Source organism: Vigna unguiculata, chromosome 3, assembly GCF_004118075.2.
Source record: "Vigna unguiculata cultivar IT97K-499-35 chromosome 3, ASM411807v1, whole genome shotgun sequence".
In the NCBI taxonomy this organism is placed as follows: Eukaryota; Viridiplantae; Streptophyta; class Magnoliopsida; order Fabales; family Fabaceae; genus Vigna; species Vigna unguiculata.
Genome location: NC_040281.1, coordinates 53173146 through 53199063, shown reverse-complemented (window position 1 = coordinate 53199063; position 25918 = coordinate 53173146). Strand labels below are relative to the sequence as shown.

Here is a 25918-nt window from a genome sequence, read left to right as displayed (position 1 = left end):
TTGTACAATTTTTAAAAATTTATTGATCAATCTTTTTGTTATCATCAAATGGATGCACTTCTTATATACCACAAATTTGATTATTAGTTACAAAAATTATCCCTTATTACTTGTAGTATTTGTCTGGCTTGAAGAAAAAAATAGGCCAAACCAGATAGGAAAATTAGTGGGTATAATAAACAAATAAGTGGGGAGCTAGGTAATACTTTTCGTACAATTTTTTAAACTTTATTAATCAATCTTTTTTTATCATCCAATGGGATGTACCTCTTATGTACCCCGAATTTGATTATAAGTTACAAAAATTAACCACCAGGTGGCTGGCTTGAAAAAAAAAAGGCCAAACCAGATAGGCAAATAAGTGAGACACAAAGAAATAATAATTGTGGAGTTGCGTATTACTTTTCGTACAATTTTTTAAAATTTACTAATCAATCTTTATTTTATCATCCAATGGGATGTCCATCTTATGTACCCTGAATTTTATTATGTTACAAAAATCAACCCTTATTGCTTAAACTAGGTGGCTGACTTGAAAAAAAAGATAAGTCAAACCAGATAAGCAATTAAGTAGGCACACAAAACAAATAAGTAGGGAGCTGCATATTATGTTACTTGCACTAAGTAGTTGACTTGAAGAAAACAATAGGCCAAACTACATAGGCAAATAAATGGGGCACAAAGAATAAATAAGTGGGGAGCTTTGTATTATTTTTCGTACAATTCTTTTAAATTTACTAATCAATCTTGTTTGATCATTCGATTGGTTTGTCCTACTTATGTATCCCGAATTTGTTTATAAGTTACAAAAATTCATCCTTATTGTTTGTTTGCAGTAGGTGCCTGACTTGAAAAAAAAAATATGCCAAACCGAGTAGGCAAATAAGTGGGACACAAAGAAGAAATAATTGTGGAGCTGCGTATTACTTTTTGTTCAATTTTTTAAAATTTACTAATCAATCTTTGTTTTATATCATCCAATCAAATGTACCTCTTATATACCCCGAATTTTATTATAAGTTACAAAGATCAACCCTTATTACTTGCACTGGTGGTTGGCTTGAAAAAAATAATAGGCCAAACTAGATAGGCAAATAAGTGTGGCATAATAAAAAATAAATGGGGAGCTATGTATTACTTTGTATAATTTTTTAAAATTTATTAATTAATCTTTTTTCTATCATATGTACCTCTTATATATCCCGAATTTGATTATAAGTTAATAAAATTAACTCTTATTACTTGCACTAAGTGGTTGGTTTGAAAAACAAATAAGTGGGGAATAAAAAATAAATAAGTGGAGAACTGCGTATTACTTTTTTTACAATTTTTAAAAATTTATTAATCAATCTTTTTTTTATTATGATCTATGTACCTCAAACTTTATTATAAGCTACAAAAATTAACTTTTATTGTTTGTATTAGGTGGTTGGTTTGAAAAAAAAAAAATAGGCCACACCAGAAAGACAAATAAGTGGGACACAAAATATAAAAAGTGCTGCATATTACTTTAGATACAATTTTTAAAATTTTTTAGAATTAATGGAAATATAAAATTGTACTCATTATTAATATATATTAATATAAAATAACATAATAAAGTTTGCAAACACAACTTATTTTCTCTACTTATATATAATTACGTTGTTCAATATTTTCTAAAAATGTGATTTAAAAAATATTACAAGAAAGTATTTATATTTATATTATATAGTATAGAGTAATTTTTTCAATCAAACCATTAAAGTATAACTTTATATTATCATGATTATTTATTTTAATTTTGGTTAAAAAAATGAACAATAATAATAAAATATCAAATATATACATACATAATATACATCAAATAATTTAAAATTAATATAAAATATTTTACATATTATCTAGGTAATATGATTTTAATCCGACCACAAAATTTTAAAATAAATCTGATATACATGATGTACACAAAACATTAACGGCTTTAAAATATTTAAAATGTAACGAGAATAAATGCTTGGTAGTTACATTTGCCTCCACTTACGATCTATAATAATATATAAAAGATTTCTCTTTTTGTGTATACTTTTCAAAATACCGATTTTACCTTTTAAATATAATAATTTATTAAATTTTTAAAAATTGACCGTTACTTTTACAAACATTTTATAAAATCAGATGTCTCTACTTCTTCTTTTTTTTTTATTTATCAATAATTATTCTTTTATTTATTTTTATATATTTCACTTTATTTTTAATAAATATAATTTTAATATATATTAACTTAATAATATTACAAATATAATTTTATTTTAATATAATTTTAATAAATATAAATATAATTTCACCTACTAATATAATATCATCCCGACATCTGCGTTTAGGGTGCCTGTGTTACGCTGGTCGGAAAAGGGGACCTGTTGAGCAGTTTCTTTAACATCCCAAACGGAATAAAGAATAAAGAGAGCGGTCTTTTTTTAAAATTTGAAATTCAAAACAAAACATTACGAACTGACATGGGAGTTGTTCCACCCAACCAGAAGCATTGTATCTTTTCCCGCTCATTGTCACTTTTATAAACCAATTTTCTACTTTTTTATATTTAAAACATCAGAAACCACCACCACTCAGTGTTGTTTCTCAATTCTGAAGCAGAAGATGGAAATGGAAGAACCCCTGAAGGAACAGCCCCTCTCTGTTGGTACTCTCTCTCTCTCCTTCTCACCCAATTCCGTGAATTTACTTTTTTATTTTTTTTATTTCTGCATGTTTTTGTGTGGAGTGACAGTGATAATAGCAATAGTTACGTGAAATTTAGTTATGACAATTGAATTGTATGGTGGTTCTGTTTCAGGGAATTCTGCGAGATCTAAACTACAGAGGTATCCACTACGATCGTCCTCTAAATTCAAAGAAAGCAAACCGGACCCACCTGATGCCACCAGTTCTTCTGCGTCTAAAAGGTGTTTTTCTCATGTCTTGCTGTTATCATGTTAGATTACGTCATTAGGTATTTTCTTGATTGAGAGACAATTTCATTTACTTATTCTTGTCTTAAAATAATTTTCAATTTCGATCTTGCTAATGTTGCTTCTCATATGGATGACATTCTCTGCACCAATAACGAATATGGAACATGTGATTCGGTGTTTTTTCTGGGCTTTACCTGGTTGTTTGGTCTATATTGTACTTATTTTGGCATTACTCATGTTTTAGGATAAAAGAACTTCAGTAGTCTCTATTTTTATTATTTGCACATGTTGGTTTTTCTGATTTTTAAAGTTTGTCGCTTTAAAACATGAGTTTAGTCTTTGCAGCTTTTACAGGGACTAACACTGAAGTTCTCTTCACTCATAAGGCCAAATTATTAGTTCTTTTTGTGTGTGTGTGTGTGGAAAAGTTGCTAATTATATACTTTGCAAGTTTAGGCCTTAACTTTCTGTAATGGAGAGCTTTATGTTCCGCTTTGTTTTTAATCTATCTAGGTTGTGTTTGGGAATTGGGACAATGGTAGGAAATCACGTGGCAGTTGGAAATCCCACGTTCACACAAAAAAAAAAAATGTAAAGAAAGTAATAAATTAATTTTCTTAATATTTTGTATCGTAGTTGGTATGCAATTTAAATTCCCAGAATTTCTTTCTTCCAACTTCTGATATTATTACAGTTCTTACTCGCTTCGCTGTTTGACCTCTCTTCTCAAGGCAACATGATAACTGGCTTTTGTATGAACTGTGAAATTTGAATTTATTGTAAAAAAAAACTTTCATTTTCAGAGGGTTAAGTACTCCAAGTGTTAGCAGAAGTGTGGTTGGTCTTAGTTTCTCCGGAAAGGACAAGTCTACTGGTGCTAAACCACCAAGGAGATTCTCTGTTCCTGTCAAAGCCTCTCCCTCTCCAAACCCAAAGTTGATTGGCAACATTACCCCAATCTCAGAGACCAGAAAAATTAGGTATGGTAATGATGACCAAGGGCCTCAAAGCAGAAGTCAAACACCCGCATCTGACATTTCCAAAACACATGGTCGAATGAAGTTCAATCTCATTTCTTCCTCTTCATATTGGTTAAACCAGATCAAGCTCTCTGAATCTGCTGCTAAGCACTCAGTTTCACTTGGATTCTTCAAACTTGCTTGGGAAGCAAGATGTGAGGTAACAATGTATATCAGTAGATATTGGCAGTTGTTTTTCTTAATCTTCTTCACTTGTTTTTGTCTGCCATATTATCTTTACGGATTGCAATTTGCAACAGAAAACAGTATCTTTTCCTTGTTCTTTTATCAATTATAATTGAACCCTTTTCCGTTTCATGATTCCTTGGTTCAACGGCAACAACCGTAGCCGTTCCCAAAGATGCAAGACGAGCTAAAATCTTATGTGCAAAGACATCGGCTTGCTGAACTCGAAGAAGTGAAAGAACTGCTTCAAAGTTATCACATTGCAGAAAATACAGAGCAGAGCCAAGTTTCTGAAAGCATATCGCAGGTGCTAGAGGAGGGAACTCGATCCTCTGATGAAGAAGTACACTGCTGTTCATCATCCATCATGGATACTGTAAAAGTGAAACCCGAACCATTGGAAACCGAATCCACTCCACTTACTCCTGTTAAAACAGAGTCACCAAAAAAGGAAACTGGCCAAAAGAATAACCTCGGATCCACGTTGCGAGAAGATCTCAAAAAGAACTCTGCAAATTCAAGACCTGCTTCTGACAAGGGAAGTTCTGGTTTGGTTAAAAAATCAAAGAATCCAACTAAGCAACAGACTAAGAAGGGAAGGAGTGAGGTCAAGAACCAACGAAAAAAATCTGTTATTAAAGGCAAGAATGCAACAATGTTTATCTTTCAACACTGATGATATTTTTTTCGTTCAGTTAGTCTGACATTTCATCATCATTTTCTTTCGCAGTTCCAATCAGCCCTACAGGTTCTGAAGACAATGCACAGGGAAACAAAGAAAATATGGTAACTTAATAAATATAATTTTGACAAAGTTGTGGGTTATATGACTAAACATTTTACTTATTTCACGTGTAGGACGTTCGGTCACCTGATGAGGTCAGTTTGTTGACAGAAGTCTCGTAAACAAGACTGCAGATCTTAATTTAATTCTCAAACTTTGCTTATAGTGCTTTATGTTTGCTCAGTTTGTCTCTATAGGAAAACAGGTGAAAATTGTTTTGTCACCGTTTTGTGCTTCGTTTCTTGATGTGTTATCAAACCAAACTGTATTGAATATTCTGGCTTGTCTTGTCTAGAAGTGCTGTTATATATATAATTATAATATATATTTCTGACGTAATTAGCATGTTTAAAATCATTATTTCTTAAATGATTGTACGGATTTCAAAAATGTTTTAATAATGTCTTGTGAATATATGTTAAATGATACATAATGTTTAAATTGGAATATAATGTTTAAATTTGGAATATGATACCAAAATATATGGTACAATAATATCGTCCAAAATGAGAAATCTTTTACCTAGATTCATTTTAACCAAATTTGGAAGAAAATTCGTGTTTTCCGACATGTTCTTGAGACTGAGGCTTGCTGACATTTTCTGTTTTCTCAAATAATTAAAGTGTGGGTTTGAACATAAATTATGTTAACGTGATTTTTATTACAAAATAATTTAGATTACTATAGATTGTCAAACATGTAGTACAATTATTATTATTATTATTATTATTATAATTATAATTATAATTATTATAATATATACAATTAAGCGCAAATTTAATTTATCATAAATGTATTACAAGACAGTGTAATTGCTAAATAGTTATTTTTAGATTGTCTATTTTTATTTTAAGGTTATATTCAGATCTAATAAAGTCTAACAAAGTTATTTTCACACCTAGAACTGTGATTTACCTACGTCGACTTCGCTGTCACAACAGAAGGCTGAAACCAAGATCAACATGCAATGTGAAAAGGAATTGAACCTAGTTTAAATAAAGCCTTGGTCAGAAAAGCTACAACTTATACATTGAGCCGTGTTAGACAATAATCAAATTCAAATTGACAGGATTTTATAATACATGAACTGACATTAACAATGCATAGACTAGGACTGATTAAACATAAAATAATCCTAACATTCAAAAACAGTAAGGAATACGACATGAAAGTTGGCACAGTGATTCTTGTAGGTAGCAGTGCAACCTGATTCATGTCTTCAAAAGCCCACAAACATATCACAGGTGGTCAGCTTAGTCAGCTGTCCAACTTTGCTCCACAATTTCTCTAACTCGTCTATTGTACTCGCGCTTGTTCGCACTGAACGTTCGAGCTGCTTCTGAATTTGCAGGAGAATTTGGGTTGGGGTCACAAAGTAGTGACTGCCACAGAGTAATAAATACTTTTCAGAAAGTAATTGTAACATGTTAACAACTATATAGCAAACATGTCAAAGACTAGTACCTTGAAGTTAGCAATTTAGACATGCACAATTACTTCTAAAAGACCCTGGACTCTCAGATATCACAGCAACGTTATATCAGAATGGCAAACAATAATGTGAAACAATATCTTATCCATAACAAATGGTGTGCACTCTTACAACAAGAGAAGAAAATACTGATACCGTCGTCTGTTAAAACCCATAAAAAGAAAAAAAAATGAAATAAATGTTATAAGAAAATGAAATCTGAACAGAAAAGGTAAAGTAATCTCCTCACAAAGGTTTCCCCATCACAGAGTTGTCCCTTTCCCAACTGAGCTAAAACGCCGTTTTCAGACAATAATCAGTTAATTAGTGATCCATATTCTACTCCCCTACCCACACACTGTTCAACTAACTGCCCAACTGATCAAGTTACTAACTCTAGCAACTTTGCTTTACTTTTAACTCTAATTAGTTGGCATTGCTGACCTATTATTTGTTTCCTATTATTGCAGAGGTAGCACACGATTTACCGGGAAGCACACTTACCAGGTTCAATTCCCATTGTCCAATGAGTTCCAATACTCACATGTAGCACATCCTTAACTCATGCCTAGGACCTCCATGTTAAAAGAAATGAACCCCCCTCACCAAAAAAAAAATACATGCTTCTATCTTAGATGTGTTCTTCCGTGGTTTATATTAGCAAAAGATTCCATTATGACAAGTCCACAAAGAGAAATCCTTCTAAATACAATAACCATCAAGAGAGGGAAGTATGGGGGAAGAGGAATTGAAAATACATTATATCTGAACCACAATGCAGCCCCTTAACAGATCGACCTAAAAAGAATTCTTACAAGCCCCTTGCTCCCACAAGGAAACTAGGAAAACGAACCTGTTCTATTAAAATATTTCACAAATTTAAAGGCTTACAATTCTGGAACTACACTACAATTTACAGTAACGAGGTCAAACATTTAGCAGGGATACGAAAGGCTGACAGACAATATAAGAATCATTAAAATTGAGAGCTAGTAGATAAAAAAAAAAGTGCCTTGAAATCTTTAAAGAGAATAATAAAATGAATAGTCTTTTAAAAAAATCATGTTCCTGAATTGCATATTCCAATTTACGTTGTTGCAAATGTAAAATTAATGATGTAAAAGGGAAAGCCAAGTTAACATTGTTGCAAGTGAATCAAGGAATGAATCAGCAAACAGAAAAGGACATTTAAAACGAAAGGTAATGCCTTGAAGCAGAAATCACTTCTTAGACAGAAAGACACAAGTAATTTAAAAGGCCACATGATCTTGCATTAATTTGTGCAAAATGTTGGTGTGGTCATGCATAGGTCAAGGCAAACAAAACCAGACCTCAAGTTTGGAACTAATTGTGCAAATATAAGTGTTTGCCATCTTCTTATTGTAATATACTAACAATGAAAAAAAAAATGTAGAATTGTTGACTATATTATACAAGATAATACCTGGATAGAAGTGAGTATTGCAGCTACATCGTATATAGGACTCCATTGATTTTGTAATATATCCAAACAAATACTTCCATCAGCATAAACTTATCACAGAAGAAAAACGACATTATTAGCAAGATAGGTAATTTATGTATAAGAAGATTAATCATTTCCACCTTAAACTTACTGTTTGGATGAAACATTCGGGAGACAAATCGTACAGTTGGTGGCTTGTTAGGATAATCCTCAGTAAACTGGAGAGTCAACTTAAACGTGCCTAAATAATTCAAAACGTGAAGACATTGCTGTGATAGGGCTAAGAGAAAAAAAATGTGATTTCCATGTATGTGAATAAAATTTACTTACTATGAGCATCCAATTTCATTTAATATTCTAACAAAATATCCCTCTCTAGTAAATGTAAATGCAATCTCTAACATTAACGTAACAAGAACAAAAGTCTTATTCCTCTGAGTCATCACCTGACAGAAACATAAACCAATATAAAAAGAAACAATATAAAACTAACGTATAACAATATAATAAACAGAAATTAAAATTAGTACCGCCAATCAGAAACCAAAAAGAAACAATGGTAGCAACGAAATTGTTCCAAGATAGAAGCCATGGTATAAGCAAGCTCATCTAAGATAACCTAACCAGTAGCGTTGCATGCAATGTAAAAGATGGCTAAATAACAGAGATGACACATGCATAAAATTTTTTCTAAGATATACTAAGAAGACAGACTCACCTCCATCCCACGGAGTATCATCAGGACTGCAATCCAAAGCAGACAAGAAAGCAGAAATTGCTTATCCATCCATACTTTAACAAAGTGGGGAGGAAAATAAAACCAAACGAAGTGACTATAATATATAAGTAAACAGCACAGTGCATCTTCTATCCAATTCAACTCACCCAAATATGACAGCATTCCACAGCATTATATTGTTATCCTGAGGGGCACCACTGATTCCTGCAGGTGGGTCCTGTTGCAGCCTCTTGAAATCTCTCATGAGCCTCTTCCTAGCCGGAGTCGACATTGCTACCACCAAGAAAAACTAACAGCCACAAGAGAGAAAACATGAAAGACTTCAATTCTCTTTTCAACAACAACAAAAATAAAGACAAAACCCAGTTCACCACTATATGCATAAAAACACAATTAAATATATATAATTCGAGAGTACAACTCGCAAAAATTTTGACAACCACATATGGCAACGACTCGCGCCAAATACATAAACATCAAATAAATTTTAACTAGTCTCTTACTAAAGCTTCATCATCCAAAACATAACAACAAACCCCAAAATTAGAAAAAGAAAAGAAAAAAAGAGTAGGAATTTCCAAGGAACATTGAAGGGGGCTTTGATGCAGATCCACCCTGTGTACCAGTCATCTACCGTTTAGGCCATAACAAACGCAAATTCAAACTAACAAAATGAATAAAAAGAATGATAAAAAAGCGAAGTAATTGAAAGTGAAGGTAAAATGAGAAGAAATTGAGTCACCGAAGTGTGTGAGTCTGAATGATGGCGAGTAAGAAAAGCAAGAGCAATGAAAGATGGAGGGTTGTGGGATCCAAAGTGGTGGCGGCAGAGAAAAAGCTATTGCTTCAATCTCACGACATTGATTGCAAGAGCTTAGAAGCGTGCCTTAACTGTGTCTGTCTCTGATCAACCTTCTCTCCATCCCGTTTATAATACGAAAATTATATTTTCATTTTCATTTTTTTACTCACATTTTTTTTTTCTAAAATGATTTAGTACGTGAAATTAATTAGTTTTAATAAAAAAATAATGATATATTAATTGATAATTTATATTAAATTATATAAAAATAAAAATAAAAAGTAAGAGTCATAATATTATTATTTTTATGATATTAATATTTTAATCAAAAATTTCGTCTACAAGAATTTTAAATTGAAAAAAAAAAACATTTAAACACATTCAGATTTTACTTTTTACAAATAATAAACAACAACTCTTATTTCACCTTAATTATTACTTAATCTCGATAGGTATTATCATTAACTTGATATTGATAATTAACGAAATAAACTACATTGTTGATATTGAATGTTATGCCTCATTAACGCGTGTTTAAAATACTAAAACCATGAGAAATAAAAGCTTCAAAAATAAAAAATAAATAAATAAAAAGCAGACAACCCTTACATGTAAAATGTTAGCTAAGCATATGTAAAGAAGAGAAATAAAAGGTTACCCAACATCCATTTCTAGGAATCATCTTTGAATCAAATCATATCATTTATGTATTGATACCTACCTTTATGTATAAATAGAAAAACATTCAAATTAAATTAGAATATTAATTAAGATATTATATAATTTTCAAAATATATTAAAATATAAATTATTTAATTATCTTCTATGTTAGCGAAAATTGATATGAATAATTATTACAGTATAAAAGTTTAATTTGTTTGATGAAAATACTCATTGCGTAATAACAATAGCAACAGTATGATGTTTAATAAAAATTCCACTAAAGATATTTTTTTAATTATCAACTATCATGATAAGTATAGGATTAACTCTCTAAGTTATCCTCATAAATTCCAGTCTTTTAAATAAATAAACACTACTATTTGATTCAAAACTCAATCATATATTTCTTAAAACATATAAATTATTTATTGTTAAAAAAATTATACATAAAATATACACTGTAAGAAAATTTATAATTAATCATCAATTTTAATGATACAAAATATTTTTAAAGATAAATTTCCTAATTAAAAAATAATCTTTTTTTAATAGTTAATTTTAATAATTAATTTAATTATCAATTTATAATAAAAATTATTTAGTCACCAATTTAAAAATTAATTATAATTTTTATTAATAATAAAAAATATAATAATTATTAATAAATTTTCATTTATAAATTAGTTAATATATTAATTATATATATATATATATATATATATATATATATATATATATATATATATATATATATATATATATATATATATATATATATATATATATATATATATATATATATATATATATTGTACCATAAAAACGTCCCTGTTGCGTTCCTTAATTTGGCTCTGTGTGGACGACAAAACATAAATCTTAATCAACATATTATCAGTTTCTCAATTATTTATCCAAATAAACAATGATTGATTGAGAGAGAAACCTAGATGTGTGGCACTGCTACAATACTATATCTATATATAAACAATACTCTTCAAATATCACCCTACATGTAAAATAATTAATTTATTATATCATACAACTTTTTCGGTTTAAGTAATATTTTTAAATTTTATATTGTTGTTTATTTCAAAATTTCATGTCGAAAATAGTTCAGTAAATTAATCCTAGTCACCTAAATTTAATTCACAAAATCTTTTGCTAGAACCCACCTCTTATATAAATCAGTGTTAAATAGTAATCTATATTATGGGGTTTAAAGAGCTTACTTTTTTATTTAATTTAATTTTATGGTATAAACACAGGAAAAGAGTTTACAAGAAAGAATAAATTATAATTTTAACTTATCTAAACAAACTCCATAGAATAACTTTAAAATAGCTTAAGACTTCGACATAAAAAAAATATTATTTGTTTTTTTATTCATAAGAACTTATTTGATAAGCACTTATCAAACAGTTAAAAATCATCTTTAAAAGTCGTTTAAAGTTTTCCAGATATTCTATACAAAAATTAAAACAATCAGTTGTAGTTAAAATAAATTTAAAACATGCTTAAAATAAATTATTTTACTTTTTCAAAAACTCAACTATTTTACTTACGGGGATTGTTTTTATCATTGTAAACAAAAATAAATAATTTCTTATTTAAATGTTATATTGGTTGTTTTGATAAATTTACTTTACCGTTTTCGTCTTTAAAAGTTGTTTTTTTATCATTTTTGAATTCTCTACAATAACATTGTAATATTTTCATTCTTACAATGAAGATCTTAATTATTACTAGTAAAAGATAGGATAGCTACAATGTCATATTATCGCTTAATTATATAATTACAAAGACGGGTGCTAACACACTAAAATTACCTAAAAAATATATTTACATTTAATATTTTGATTTCATAAAATAAATAATTACAATTTAGAAATTGTCCTTGATTATAATTAAAGAAAAATTGCACGAATTTAAATATAAATATATTTTTCAAATAATAACATTAAATAAGATTTTGATAAAAAAGAGTTATTTACAAATATTAATTTTTTATTGAATTCAAAGACATGAAATTTGTATATTGTATAAAAAGAATTTTATAGAGCTTTCAATAATTGCATATCCAATATAAAACCAAGTTATAGAACTTTCAAAATTGAAGGTATTATACAAACTCAAGTACTAGAGTTTCAAATTTATATGCACAATGGCTACCTATGATCAATACCAAAAGTTAGATGAAATATTTCAAAGGGACAACTTGGATAACCACCTAACCGAAGTTCATTGAACTTTCTTACTAATACAAAATATCAAAAGTTGAAGCACAAGCTCAACTCAATTGAACTAAACAAAGAAACATTAAAAACAGTAAATTAAATACAAGGCTCAAAACAAACATTTTTATCATTCATTGGATAAAAATATAATATTACCAGATTACAAGGGACAACTTCGTGTAGTCATCCAAAACTTTGAAAGATAGACAAAAACTGTCAAATACATTTAAAATGCACGCCAAACTAATACTTACAAAATGAATAAGTATGAAATAAGATTATATTTTAGAATCATTCCACTTTGATCCGCATCAAAAGATAACTGAAAAATTCATCAACAGTTTGGACAACAAAAGCCAACTCAAAATTATCTTATGTGAACAAAGAAAGTCAAAGTGCACTTTGACAATAATTTTTATAACGGGACAGCTAAAAATATACCCATATGGAATTTGGGCAGTGCACTAAAAAAATCAAAGTACAATTTAATAATTCCAGATGGGACAACTCAAAATATACCCTTATGAAACGTCCACTGTGAACCAAATAATAAAATTGTTATGCGCCAATTTCATTCGGTGTGTATGTCCAACTCAAGTTATAGGGTCCTAAAATTGAAGCCTCAGCTCAAATTCTATGGACGACTAAAACAATAGATGTGTATGAACACATATTTCAAATTGTGCTCCCTCAGTCTCAGTATAGTCTCAGTATAGTTGCACACCCAATATTCCAATTGTAATCTCCTAATATCATTCTGTCTTAGGGAATTGTCACAAATAGAATAAAACATTCATCTCACAATTCAAATACAAACACATGAAATTTGTATTCTAAATAAGAAGAATTTTATAGAAATTTTAAAAAACTTGGAGGTCCAATATCAAACCAAGTTATAGAACTTTCAAAATTGGAAGCACTATGCCAAATCAAGTACTAGAGTTTCAAAATTATATGCAACACTTACCCGTGATCAATACCAAAAGTTGGATAACACATTTTAAAGGGGCAACTTGGATAACCACCAAACCGAGATTCATTAGACTTTCTGACCAATACAAGATATCAAAAGTTCAAACACAAGCTCAACTCAATTGAACTAAACAAAGAAACATTAAAATCAGTAAATTCAATACAAAACTCAAAACCAACCTTTTATCCTTCATCGAATAAAAATATCATATTACCATATTATAAGGGACAACTTCATGTAGTCATCCAAAACTTTGAAAGATAGACAAAAACTGTCAAATACATTTAAAATGCACACCAAACTAATACTTACAAAATAAATAAATATGAAGTAAAATTATATTTTAGAATCATTCCACTTTATCTAACAACGCATCAAAAGATAACTGAAAAATTCATCAACAATCTGGAAAACAAAAGCCAACTCAAAATTATCTCATGTGAATGATGGGATTACTCCCTTAAAATCTATGAAAGGAGTAGGATGTTGTATCTCTACTTATCATTATTTCTTTTCTTTCTTTTCTCTCAATATTTTCCTCTTTTCTTTTAAACTTTGCATCTCTTCTTACTCTCTTTTTCTTTATATTCTTTTTTCTCTTTTTCTCCTTCTCTTTCTCGAGCTTCTCCTCTTTCTCTCTTTCTCTCTTTATTTGAGCTTTTTCTTTCTTTAAGCTCTCTCTTCTTTTTCTCTTTCATCCTCTTGTTCCTCTCTCATTTCATTCTCAAAATATTCTCTTTCCTAGTACTTTGTTCACTAAATTCTTAATCTTTCCTTCTCTTCTAACTCCCTCAACTCTCTTAGTTTTTCTTCCTTCCTTCTGGCTATCTCAATTTTCTTTTTCTTTATCTCACGATCATAATCAAAGGTAGGTGGTATGAATATTCTTCCCATGCATCCTCTCAACTCACTCCAATTTTTAGTCGAAGATTTTCTTTCTTTTTCCACTTTTACTGCCTATAATCCCACCACTCTCTTGCACATTACTTTCCTCACCAGATTCCATAGTATACTTTCAAAAAATGTTTAAGTGTGTGAAAAACCTGACCAAAGAAAGGGCATCTAAGTGTTTAAAGATTTGCATCTAGATATCACAATTATAAAACATAAACCCAACATGCATATCACAAGCACAAAACTTGTACATAGAAAACATAAAGAACAAGAAAACATAAAAACAGGAAAACATAAACTAGACAAGAATGACCTCACCCTACACGTTAAGAAGCTATTACATACCAAGCTAAGGTTAGGATTGCTCTAAAGCATTTTTCCACCTAAGCCAAATGAAACAAAAACTGAAATAAGAAAATTGCACCACAAAATTCCGTGATATCAAAACAAAAATGAAAAAAATAAATAAAAATAAAACTGGATGTTGGTTGCTTTTCATATATATCTCTCTTGGTCCAACCCACATCTAGATCTCTTCCTCTAGTGTTTCTTGCAATTGTAGTCCCAGCTCACTCCTACAAGTCCTCTCGGAAAGTCACTCAAATGTCTTTCCTCACAGTTCCTCCTTCAACTATACCTTCAAGAGTTAGATAATCACCTACAAAGTTGCTAAATCAGTGAGTTTCAAGCCAAATGAACCAAGAGCACTCAAGTTCTTCCACATAAGAATAGCAAAGCAGAAAAAATCAAGAAAAGCTCAAATGGAAGAATTGCACAACATCAAGTGAAAGATTGAATGACAAACTCAAGGAATTATCAAGGAAGACAAGCAAGAAAGAAAAAGGTAAAACATCAAAGGATGACACACAAAAGAGAACCTAAGGAATGTGTCTAGAACAAGATTAACAAAACTAAAATCAAAAAGACACAAAACAAGTTGAATCAAGAGCATATGCAATTGAATTTGAAGATGATAGTAGTATATGTGCTACACTCTTAGCACACTAAGGAAGAAAACAAATTCCAGAGTCCTACAATACTTTTCATTATTATTTTTTTTTCAGATTCGTTTTTTTTTCCAGCATAATCTTTTCATTGATTTTCTTTGTTTTCTTGCAACTCTCAAAGACTTTAAGAACAACTCACAACAGTGTCAATGTACTACTTCCAATTTAGTGATCAAATGCATATGGCAAAGGAAAAATGATCCAACTTAAAAACAATTCAGAAGGCAAACAAAGTAACAGATCTTGGCAGTGCAGTAATCAAACAACAAAACAGTTTCACACAATCAAAACTGAATTGGTGACAGATGACACAGCTGCACTAAAAAAAAAATCAACAGTGTAATAACACAGAAAGATGCATACGATTTTTGGAGCATTGATGCTGGTCAAATTAGTCATAAACTACGACATTCAACTCACAACAGAGTGGCTACTGCAGAAAAGAAAATCAAGCTGCAAAACTCACAAGTAAGCCCACGGTCAGTGCACACAGATATCAACCAAACCAAGAAATTTGCCAACATAATCAAGACAAGAATGAAGCTGCAGATATATGGCAGGATGCACAGTCTAGGCTAATCACACAACAACAAAATGTGATTAAGCAAACACACAAATAAAGCAAATGCAGTTTCCATTCAGATTAAAATAGCCAGAGACCAATCAATATTTTCAACATCTGGATATGATTCAATCATATAAAAGTAATCAGACTATGAAAACAACCAGATCACTTTCAACCAGAGCATCAAACTCAATCAAAAAGACTAGTCCAGCAGCAACAATTTACCACAGAAACAAAATTCAATCATCTGTGAAGGAATAGAAGATTGCACTAAACAAGGTACTGATAATGCCTATGCTTTCAGCTAAACCAGAACTTCATGAATACTCCGAACACATCCACATTTCAACAACTCAGATATGGTTTGGTCAGCAACAATCATTGGCGAGCACTTGGTTCACAATCATACGAACATCAAATAGAATCAAAAACAGCAGTAGAAACAAACAAATTGGCAGAAGAAAATAAACAGAAACATGATTTTCAGATTATTTGTTCATGATCTAAGAACAAATTCAGAACTCAACACAATAGAAAACTAGACAACCGAAATCAAAAAAACAACTGAGCAAATGCGAAACAAAACACAAATTAAGCACACTTCTATGGAATCAACGAACATGTAAAACAGCTACACAAAAACCTAAGACAAAACATGATTCAAAAAAATTAAAGCTAAGTAAGAAAACGAAATTAAACCTAAGACATGCATTTGAACGGCATATTAGACAGCTTAAGACATGATATCATCAGTATTGATTCAAAAATATTAGGAACAAACAAATTTGATGCAAGCAATGATGTCAATAAACACACACTGTAACAACATTGTAACTCGAGAGGATTTTAGGAAACGGGGAAACTTAGTTCATTTATATAAAAGAGGTTCATTGCAACTACATTAAGAGCGTTAATTAACGTACATCCAAAGATTGAGATCCGACATGAGAGGCAGAAGAAACCCCTTCCCTAAACCTAGATAACAAAAAACCTCACTCCCAAACGAACAATCAAGAACTCACAAAAAATAAAATAAACTTGTCCCTACACTTCGCAATAACACTATTACCCACTCGACCTCACGCGTTCGAGAAAAACAACTCCAACAACAGAATATAAGAACTGAAGAATCAATCAACACACACAAAAAAACATAAAGAAAAAAGGGTAATCATCTGAAGGGAAAAAAGAAAAAATCAATGCATGGTTGGCACGATACCCCGTCGAATAACAGAATTGGAGAGGCTACAGAAAGAAGAAGGGAGCTTCTGGAACATTCCGATGACGCCCCTACGAAACCCTAACCATCAACGGCAAAAGAAGAAGAACCCATAGCCTTTGAAAAGGGCGGTTTCGGTGAGAGCAAAAGACAAATAAAAAATTAAAAGCTTTGTGAAATGAAAGGAAAAGAAGGAGGTTCCCACTATGTAATACAAAGGATTTCGTAATTTAGATTTCATTTTTTATTTTATTATAACAATATTTTTTAATGGAGGTGTATATTTACTTTTGCACTCCTGGTTTTATCGTGAATCCAAAAATAATAAAAAGAATAATCGTTGAGGAATAAAAAAAATAAAAAGATAGTGTAAACGGTATAATTGATATTATGAGATGTGAAAAAAAAAATCATAATTTACAAATATTAATTTTTTATTGAATTGAAGCGTATATATATATATATATATATATATATATATATATATATATATTCTATTAAATTTAATCATCCAGTTATAACATATAGGAAGAAAGAAATCAAATAAATATTAGAGTTTGAAGAGATTCATTTCTATTTTTATCAATTTACTTGTTTTGTAAGTAATTTATTTGTTTTAAATATATTGTCCTTAAAAGAATGGATAATAATTTTTTATTATTAAATTTTGATAACTCTCTTAGAATTCTAAGTATTATTTTTTAAGTGATTTTTTCATTTTTCTCTTTCTTATTCTTAATATTTTAAACTTACTTAAAAGATAACATTTTATATTATAAAAAAAATTATCAAAATTTAGTAACCAAAATATTATTATTAAAAAAATATACAAGATAAAAATGGAGAATCCTCGTTCCAGGGTGCACATGTTTGGCAAGCAAAGAAGTCACACTACTAACTTCTAAATTTATGCATACCCATCAAAACAACTTAAATAATAAGATTCTAAATAGAACGTTTATGAATAGTATTTCCCAATTGAAAAGCAAAAGCATGCATCCATTCGGGAAGCTTATACATACAAGTCAATATCAACCAACCTGCAAAGGAAAAACACTAAAATAAATTTTCTTTGTTAATAATTCCTAAATAATAAAATTATTCATTACCTACAAATGCAGTATTTACTAGCACTACACTCTCGAGTATTTACTCAAATGCAGTAGCTTCTGGTTCAGTCTTTCATAGAGTATATTAATTTCATCCCAAAAAGGAAAAAAGGGTAAACATTTATGTTCATAATTTATTTACGTGTTGGTGCTGAATGTTACTTTGCATATCTTAATTAATTACATCAATAATCCAAGAAAAAAAAAACTACAGTAGCTGGTTATAGAAAAATCATCAATTGTTTAATTGGTGGTGTCGCTATTATCAGCAGGAGATGCAGATGCACTTTTGGGGGTAGAAAACGGCAAAGACGAAGGTGGTGGAAACATCAAACTTTTCGTCTGTGTATTATTCGCCGGCGTTTTGTTCAAGAAGCTCGATGCACAACCGTTGACTTTCGAAGTTGAACAAGACAAGGTAGAAGATGAATTATTAGACGCTGCGAACACCTCACCCCACTTCAAGTTCTGACCCAAACTCGGACTTTCACCGACACTGTTACCACCTTGATTTCCTCGAACACCGCCACCGATAAACGAAGTGAGCGCTGCTGCCAAAGCTGATTGAAAATTGGGGTCTGCTGTGATCACTTTCGTTGCTGCAGATATAGTATCAGCTGGTACACCACCTTGAGGAACGCTTGGAATATTGCTGTTGTTCTTTTGCATGTAGGATTGGTATATATTTTCCACTTGTTGTCTCCCAAAGTTTACGTTCCCAAGTATGTTCCTGCTATTGTATGTAGGTTGAATAGTATTATTATTATTGGTAAGGAAGCCGTTGCTCCAAGACAATGCGTTGATTTCTGAGGAACTACTGAAGCTTAGGCTTGAGGAAGAGGGGTATCTGGGTTGGTTGTAGTTTGAAGTGAATCTAACGAAGGGTGACGAGGAGGAAGAAGCTGGGTGTGAAGTGAGGTCGAGAGTGATGGTTGGATGTGAAGGTGAAGATGAGAGTGCAGGGTTGGAGAGGTATAATTGCCTTGGTTTTGCACCATCTGAGAGATAGAAATTGAGGCCGTGGAGATTGGTAGCAGAAGTGGTTGCTGTTGATGAAGGTGCTGAGGCGGAAAGAGAGGTTGATGAACCAGAAAGAAGCATGGAGGCTGCTGCAGAAGTTGTGGATGCCATGGCAGTAGCTGAAGGTGGAAGAGTGTGGTTGTGGGTCCCTTCATACGTGGTAATTAAAATCGACATGTCATCAACACATCTTTGTACCTGAAACATGTACACATGATGTCTAGAATCATTTAGCTTTGAGGTAAATTGAAACTCTTGATTGTGATAGAAATAGATATAAATATAGATACCTGTTTTCTGACCGGGCATGATGGTGCAATGGTGCAACGATAGTACGCTCGAGGGCAAGGATTTCCCTTTGCAATCTTCTGTCCATATTTCCTCCATTGACATCCATCGTTCATCTGTGTCAATAGTAAATATCAAAGCGTGAACAAATGGTTGAAAGTCTTCAATAATATTTATATATATGTACTTTGGTTTGTGCAAAGTTTTTGTCTCATGCATCATCACACCCTTCAATGATAGTAGAGGGCGTGAAAAAATGTGTTTTCTCATGAGTAAGCATATAGAAAAGAGGCTAAAAAGAACGAGGTGAGAGAATAGAGATTCACTGTTGGAGTGTCACATCTTGCTCTAACGCAAACTCGTGGCTTCTTCATAGGGTTTTGCTGAGCAACTTCATCCTCTGTGTCCCTAATTGCCTTCTGTGTCTCCTTACTGGGTGGCCAAGTTTCCCCAGCTTCTTCCTTTGGGACTTCAGAACTGTTTTCTGGGCTTGGATTAGGCAAAGCTTCAGTTGTGCTTCCTGACTTTGATTTGCACTCTAGTCCAAGAGTCAACTCTTGGTTAAACCCTTCATCATCCTTCAATGCCTTATAAACTTTTATTTTCTCATCGTTTCTTTGATTGCTTGGAACTCTTCCCAGGCTGAGAGAAACTAGATCCGATTCCTCTACTGTGTCTTCTTCGTTACCATTTCCTTTATCAACTAGTTTCCTTTTTGTCCCTTGCTTAAGTATGTCTTGAAATTGCATTTCCAGTGTCCGATACTCATTCATTATTTTGTGCAGAGACCTCTTTAACCGCTGATTTTCTTCTCTCACCACACCCATTTCAGCTTTGGTGCTCTCAAGTTGATCATCAACCTAGAATCAGCCATGCATAGACACATATGTTATAATAGTTCCTGAACCGTGGAAATCACAAAAATGGGATAAAACAAGAACTGATTGTATATCATTGTAAATTTATAAAACCTCTTCCTTTTTGTCTGCGGATGTGCTAGGTCCAGCCTCCTCTATGGGTGGTTCCTGTATCGCACAACCAATAATCATCAAATTAATTTGCAACCATACAATTCAACTTTTCCCAACTATAGTTTTTGATATCTCCCTTCATATTTGCTTTAATAAATTTTATATAAATGTTCTATTACATTACTATTGAATCATTCAAATATTTTTTATTCCTTAACTGTTTACATATAAAACAAGGTTATGTATATACTCCCTCCAATGAGTAAAGAATGTTAAACAACGTTCTTGAAGATAAACAATTACATTGTTTTTACATGAAATAAAAAGTTTGGGAGAAACGTGTCATTGTAGGCATTAATAAGGACAAAGGAAAATGGAAACTGTTATGTACAGTAGTAGAATGGAAGGAACCTATTTGTATTCAACGAAGAACTATGTGACTATAAGAAACTCATCTAGAATCTTTCCCCGTTCTTACTTGGACCGGTTAGAATCTATTGATTTTAACTTGCACGTGCTGGATGAATAGTATCATGTTGAAAATATAATTAATTTTCTTTTCAGGCACATGCGTCGGTCAACTCTTACCAGAGGTCATTAATTATTGAAATAACCCTTTTAGTAATGCTTGCCAAAAAGAATACAGTGTTTTTCAATAATATTCGCAAAGGGCATTAATCATGCATGATTGGACATTTTTATCAGTTTCTCAACCGGAAATAGAAAGCTCTTTTTTTTTTTTGTAACTTTTGGTTTAAGATTTCTTTAGAAAGAAGAAAAAATTGGTTTAAGATTTTATGTACAAACTCATCATTCAAAAAAGATGTTACTTCATTATTAATTTGCACCGACTGGGATAAAGCTCTTTCCCTTTATTTATCTTTGTTCAGAAAACTATCGTATTTAAAATCTTGTTTACGGGAAATTAGTTTCCTTACAACTTAATCTAAAGACGTTAATATTGACGTTTTCTTTTGAATATAAAACTTATCTTCGAGTTGACTAATTCAATTACTTTCATGTACTATTGTTCAAGTTGTAGATATACACCCAATTTTCCTTTCTTTATCGTTAACAGATAAATATAGATATATATTTTGATATTTATTATGGATTTTACCAAACAAAATCCATAAAGATTAATTGGCTGTGATTTTAGGACGCTGGTGGTGATGATACGACAAAAAAAGAGAATCCGAAACTGTTTTCGGAAAAAGCTATGTCCTGACCATCGAATTGAATTTCTTGTGAGGATTGAAAACAGCTTGCAGAAGACCGACCAAAATAAATTAAACATTTGAAATCTGGAAGTAATCAACATTAATGATCAAAGTATCGAACAATTGACTGTGTTTCTTTGAACAAGATCATTCTTATAATTTCCTGGTTTGGTCATTTATGGAAAACTTGAAGGATTTTTCTAGAGAGAAAAGAATCTTACATGAACCAACACAAAAGAGATGCATGCTTATAGAAACAAAAACTAAAAACTAAGATTTATTGATGTTTTTGTCATTTAAGAGATAAAAATGATGGTTCTTAGGAAGAGAGTATTAATCTTCACCTCGACAAGAATCTGTTGTTTACGAGGACCATCTTCATCATCAGCAACAGTATAGTCATGAGTTCTGTTTTCTTCCTTGAGTCCACTTCCTCCGTCACCAGATCTCTCGGAAGGAAGCTCCATTGGTGGAAATTTTGGTTCTTCGCAAGCCCTTGCTCCTTCTTGATCTGTTTCTTTACTTTCTTCTGGGTCCTCCAACAAAACCCTTCCTTTTATATTAGCATAGACACTGGAGAAAAAATTGCCTGCATGAAGTAATAGACACATGAGAAAATTGACTAATTAAAACGAAAAAAAGAAAGAAAATTAGTGATTGGTGGCATCTTTGAAGTTTCGTACGTTTTGTAAAGTCACATGGCCCAAACGTCGACAACAACGGTTTTCAGGTCAACATTTTTGCCACCACCAGTGACCGGAGCCTCTCTTAGTTTCCTCTCTATCTATATCTATATATATTGTTTTAATTAATTAATTAATTAATTTCTTGGTCTTCTCTTCGAGTCAAGCATTTTAACCTAATGCGACTTCGTTGCCTTTGGCGTATATACACACACCAATTAATGATATAGTACTATAAGATTTGAAGACATTTTTATCTCATTCATTTTTTTTTTTAAAGGAGAATTATAAGCATGAGTGTAAATTTTAGACATGGGTGTAGATATTTTTAAAAATTCAAATTTAAGTCTAAATCTTATATTAATTAAATACGAAAAAATAAAATACCATAAAAGAATAAAGATTTATAAATCTATATTTTTTCCTTTTCCCATCTTCCAATGACCCAACTACACCCATCTAGATATGCAGGAAAAAAAAGAAAATTCAAGTGAGACAAAGCGAGGGTCAAAGTAGGGTTGTGAGAATATATTCTTGGTGTTGTTTCATGCTGATGTAGTTATGACATAGCTTCATATTATATCTAAGGTTTTAAACTTTTACCAACTTGTTCGTGGATATGAATTACGGTCACTGACGTAACAACTCCGAAGGTAATTAAAGGAATGGTGAATGAAACTATCATGGGCGATTTCTTTGAACAATACTTTGTGTAATATTCGAAAATTCACCTCAAGATTTCTTGTGGTGTACTATGTAACAACAATGTGTGACTATACTTGTTTCATGTTGCAAACGTATTAATTAATATAATAAAAGGAGCCACTTATACATTTTTTCTTATAACCTTTTTTCAACCAAAAAGTTGTGATTTCTATATTAGATATTTAGTTATAAAGTTTTATAAGCTTTTGCGATAAGTAAAACACTTTTGTAAGATTTACAATGCATAGCGATTGAACGAAATTAACCATACAAAGTTAATGTTAGTGAGTAGGGATGATAACTAAATATGTAATTGTGAGTATATGTCTTATTTCAATTCATATATAGAAAACACATATATCAACCAATGATACTGATAATATTTAATTTTTCGTAAATGAAGTTGAATATTATTCATGTCCTGTTTTAAATTATTGATATTTTTAATTTATTAGATAATATAAAAACATTACTTTAAAAAGTCTTATTTTCTTATAGATAAATTTTCATTCAACTTTCAAATGTTTGATATCATTTCTAAGATATTTTTACATTACCATTAACAAATTTTATAATTGTTATAAATTTTACTTATGTCCTTTTGACATTATTTTCTTTATTTTTTATCTATTTTTTTGAAAAAATATTCAATATAATATCGAATCCGTATAATTAAATATGTAATCAAATGAAAATAAAATCGATACAAATTTCATATTCGATAGAATCAAAATGAAATCATCCCTATCAGGTATACAACTACAAAGAAATGATATTGATAAAGAAAGGAAAGAATTTGCTGAACTTTTTTAATTTAAAAAAAAAAAATTGTTACTAACAAACAATTTTATGCACGGACATAGAAAATTAATAAGTATTATTGGTTCCCTAAACTATCGATCAGTATTATATACCATATAGTTAAATTTATAAATCTAATATTAGTATACAAATTTAATATAAAATCTGTACCGAGTAAAACAAGTTTAACAACTAACAATTTTTTAGTATACATACGAAAATTGTTTATGGTGACACTGGTGACCATATTAAAAGTATCTATGGTCATGAGGTTTAAATTATTGAACAACTGCATCGTGATGCTGTGGGGATAATACTTTTCTATAGTAAGCATCACTCTTGAGCTTTTTTTCTTCGGCCAGTGTTTAAGGTTTCCAAAATTATGAACCTTAAAATCAAGGGTACAGATCTAATTCAAAAATATGTGGAATATAACAAATACTATTTTAACTTAAAAATTGTAACAAGTTAAACACTCCAATCTGATCTTAATATAAGGCTACATAGTTTTATCCAAAATCCAGATAAATAATAAAGTAATAGCTGTAATTTTATTACGTTATTCAAAACAACTTTTAAATCAGTCAACTCTACAATGGAACACCACTACACTACAAAGTTATTTCGATTAATCAGGATTTTGAATTTGAAAGTTTCTTTATCACAATAATTAGTTTAAATTAAATGTTGCCCGTGTGAAAAAAAAGTTATACTTAATTTATTAAGAAATTTATTTTAAGTGTAATTTAATGTTATAAAATTAGTTTGTAAGATGAAGTTTATATTCTTTGTAAATTGATCTCATGTATATATCTTCTATATAGGATCTTCAACGCACTGATACATGAAATTGTGTAATTTAACATTATTAGTGAGCTTACAGCCGTTCATTAATAATAATATGATAGACAACTAATAATAATTTTCCCATATAAATTTTGATACCATTTGATACTACGTTAATAACTGATTTTTAAAAACAACTCAAATCCATAAATTTGATTTGTAAAATAAAATTTGCATTCATTTATATATTCTAAATTTATCTTATTTGTATTTAATATAATATAATTTGGAGTAGTTTTTTCTTGGATTGATTTTAATTTAAGATCCATAAAACACAACCGAATAATTTTAATTCAAAAAAAAAACTAAAACTAAACTTTAAATGTAATTCTGAAGATGGAAAGAAACTCTTAAGACTACACGTCGCATGCAATTACATTTTTTTTTCTAACTTTCGCATTTTAAAATTAAAATATAAATTATATAATTTTAATAAATTGTTTTTATTATTCAGTAGAAGAGTCTCATTGTCTCATTCTAAGTCGATCGTGTTGTCAGCCTCTCTTTTTCATTTGGATTTGCTTTAGAAATACGGGGAAGCTTATTATTATTAAATTTTCCATTTTTAGATTTTACTATTACTTATGGATATTATTAATCACTAGAATACTTTAAAACCCTTAAATGTAGATAATGATATTTTAATTCATTTTTTAAAATCATTTTTAACTTATCACTCTTATCTTTAAATTATTACATCATATTATTAAAAAAAATCAAAATAAATAATTAAAAAGTGATGGGAGTATTGAATTAAAAATGGGTCCAAAAACGTGGTCAAAATATCATTATAGAGTAAGTGAAATCATCTTAAAATAAACAAAGATATTGTTTTTCGTATCTCAGTAAAAGAAAAAAAGAAAGTTTCTGTATTTAAAATTTGGTATCTACGAGCCCCCCACTCCGCCCGTTTTTTCGGGTCACTGCTTACTATATATTTTAAGCAATAGAAGAAAGACTTCTGAATGCGGTGTGTAAAATTTAAGCACAGTATTCCAGATATCAAACTATCTTATTGGGGTTTCATAAAACCTTATAACTTTATTCCATCATATTTCATATTATATATACCTTTAACTTGTATACCCCATATAACTTTTTTTCTAATATTTTTATTTTATTTCATACGTATTGTGCGAGTAAAAAGGTAAGAAAGTGTGGAAAAAAAATATAACAAAAAATATGATGAAACAGGAGGAAAATAAAGTTAGTGTAATTTATTGTAAGTTGATGATAAATTTCTTAACGTTGTATATAACCTAATCCAATGAGAGGAAATTTAATATCCAAGTTGTACAATTAT

General features: G+C 30.4%; 3 protein-coding genes and 1 long non-coding RNA gene across 5 annotated transcripts; 1 reads left to right on the top strand and 3 right to left on the bottom strand.

Moving 5' to 3' along the window:
- The first annotated feature begins 2504 nt into the window (after positions 1-2504).
- Positions 2505-5237, top strand: LOC114176752. Its single transcript, XM_028061893.1, has 6 exons — positions 2505-2680; positions 2834-2942; positions 3755-4130; positions 4320-4797; positions 4887-4942; positions 5015-5237. Exons 1-6 carry the CDS (start codon positions 2638-2640, stop codon positions 5060-5062), a joined length of 1110 nt encoding a protein of 369 aa, XP_027917694.1. The 5' UTR covers positions 2505-2637; the 3' UTR covers positions 5063-5237.
- A 673-nt stretch (positions 5238-5910) lies between these two features.
- LOC114178828 (ubiquitin-conjugating enzyme E2 2-like) lies at positions 5911-9533 on the bottom strand. Its single transcript, XM_028064942.1, has 6 exons — positions 9358-9533; positions 8762-8904; positions 8595-8620; positions 8028-8117; positions 7856-7944; positions 5911-6322 (listed from the first exon to the last, which is right to left on the bottom strand). The coding sequence occupies exons 2-6, from the start codon at positions 8884-8886 to the stop codon at positions 6194-6196; spliced, it is 459 nt and encodes a 152-aa protein (XP_027920743.1). The 5' UTR covers positions 8887-8904; positions 9358-9533; the 3' UTR covers positions 5911-6193.
- A 4851-nt stretch (positions 9534-14384) lies between these two features.
- Positions 14385-17166, bottom strand: LOC114178819. 2 transcript variants are annotated; one of them, XR_003603387.1, is made up of 3 exons: positions 16973-17166; positions 15552-15641; positions 14385-14839 (listed from the first exon to the last, which is right to left on the bottom strand). It is a non-coding gene; the product is annotated as an uncharacterized LOC114178819 (long non-coding RNA). The 2 variants fall into 2 exon arrangements; XR_003603386.1 differs by lacking the exon at positions 15552-15641 and having other exon boundaries at positions 16973-17163.
- A 976-nt stretch (positions 17167-18142) lies between these two features.
- LOC114175851 (probable WRKY transcription factor 61) lies at positions 18143-22350 on the bottom strand. Its single transcript, XM_028060682.1, has 6 exons — positions 22264-22350; positions 21925-22169; positions 20361-20414; positions 19716-20249; positions 19392-19505; positions 18143-19299 (listed from the first exon to the last, which is right to left on the bottom strand). Exons 2-6 carry the CDS (start codon positions 22045-22047, stop codon positions 18325-18327), a joined length of 1800 nt encoding a protein of 599 aa, XP_027916483.1. The 5' UTR covers positions 22048-22169; positions 22264-22350; the 3' UTR covers positions 18143-18324.
- Positions 22351-25918: the final 3568 nt, after the last annotated feature.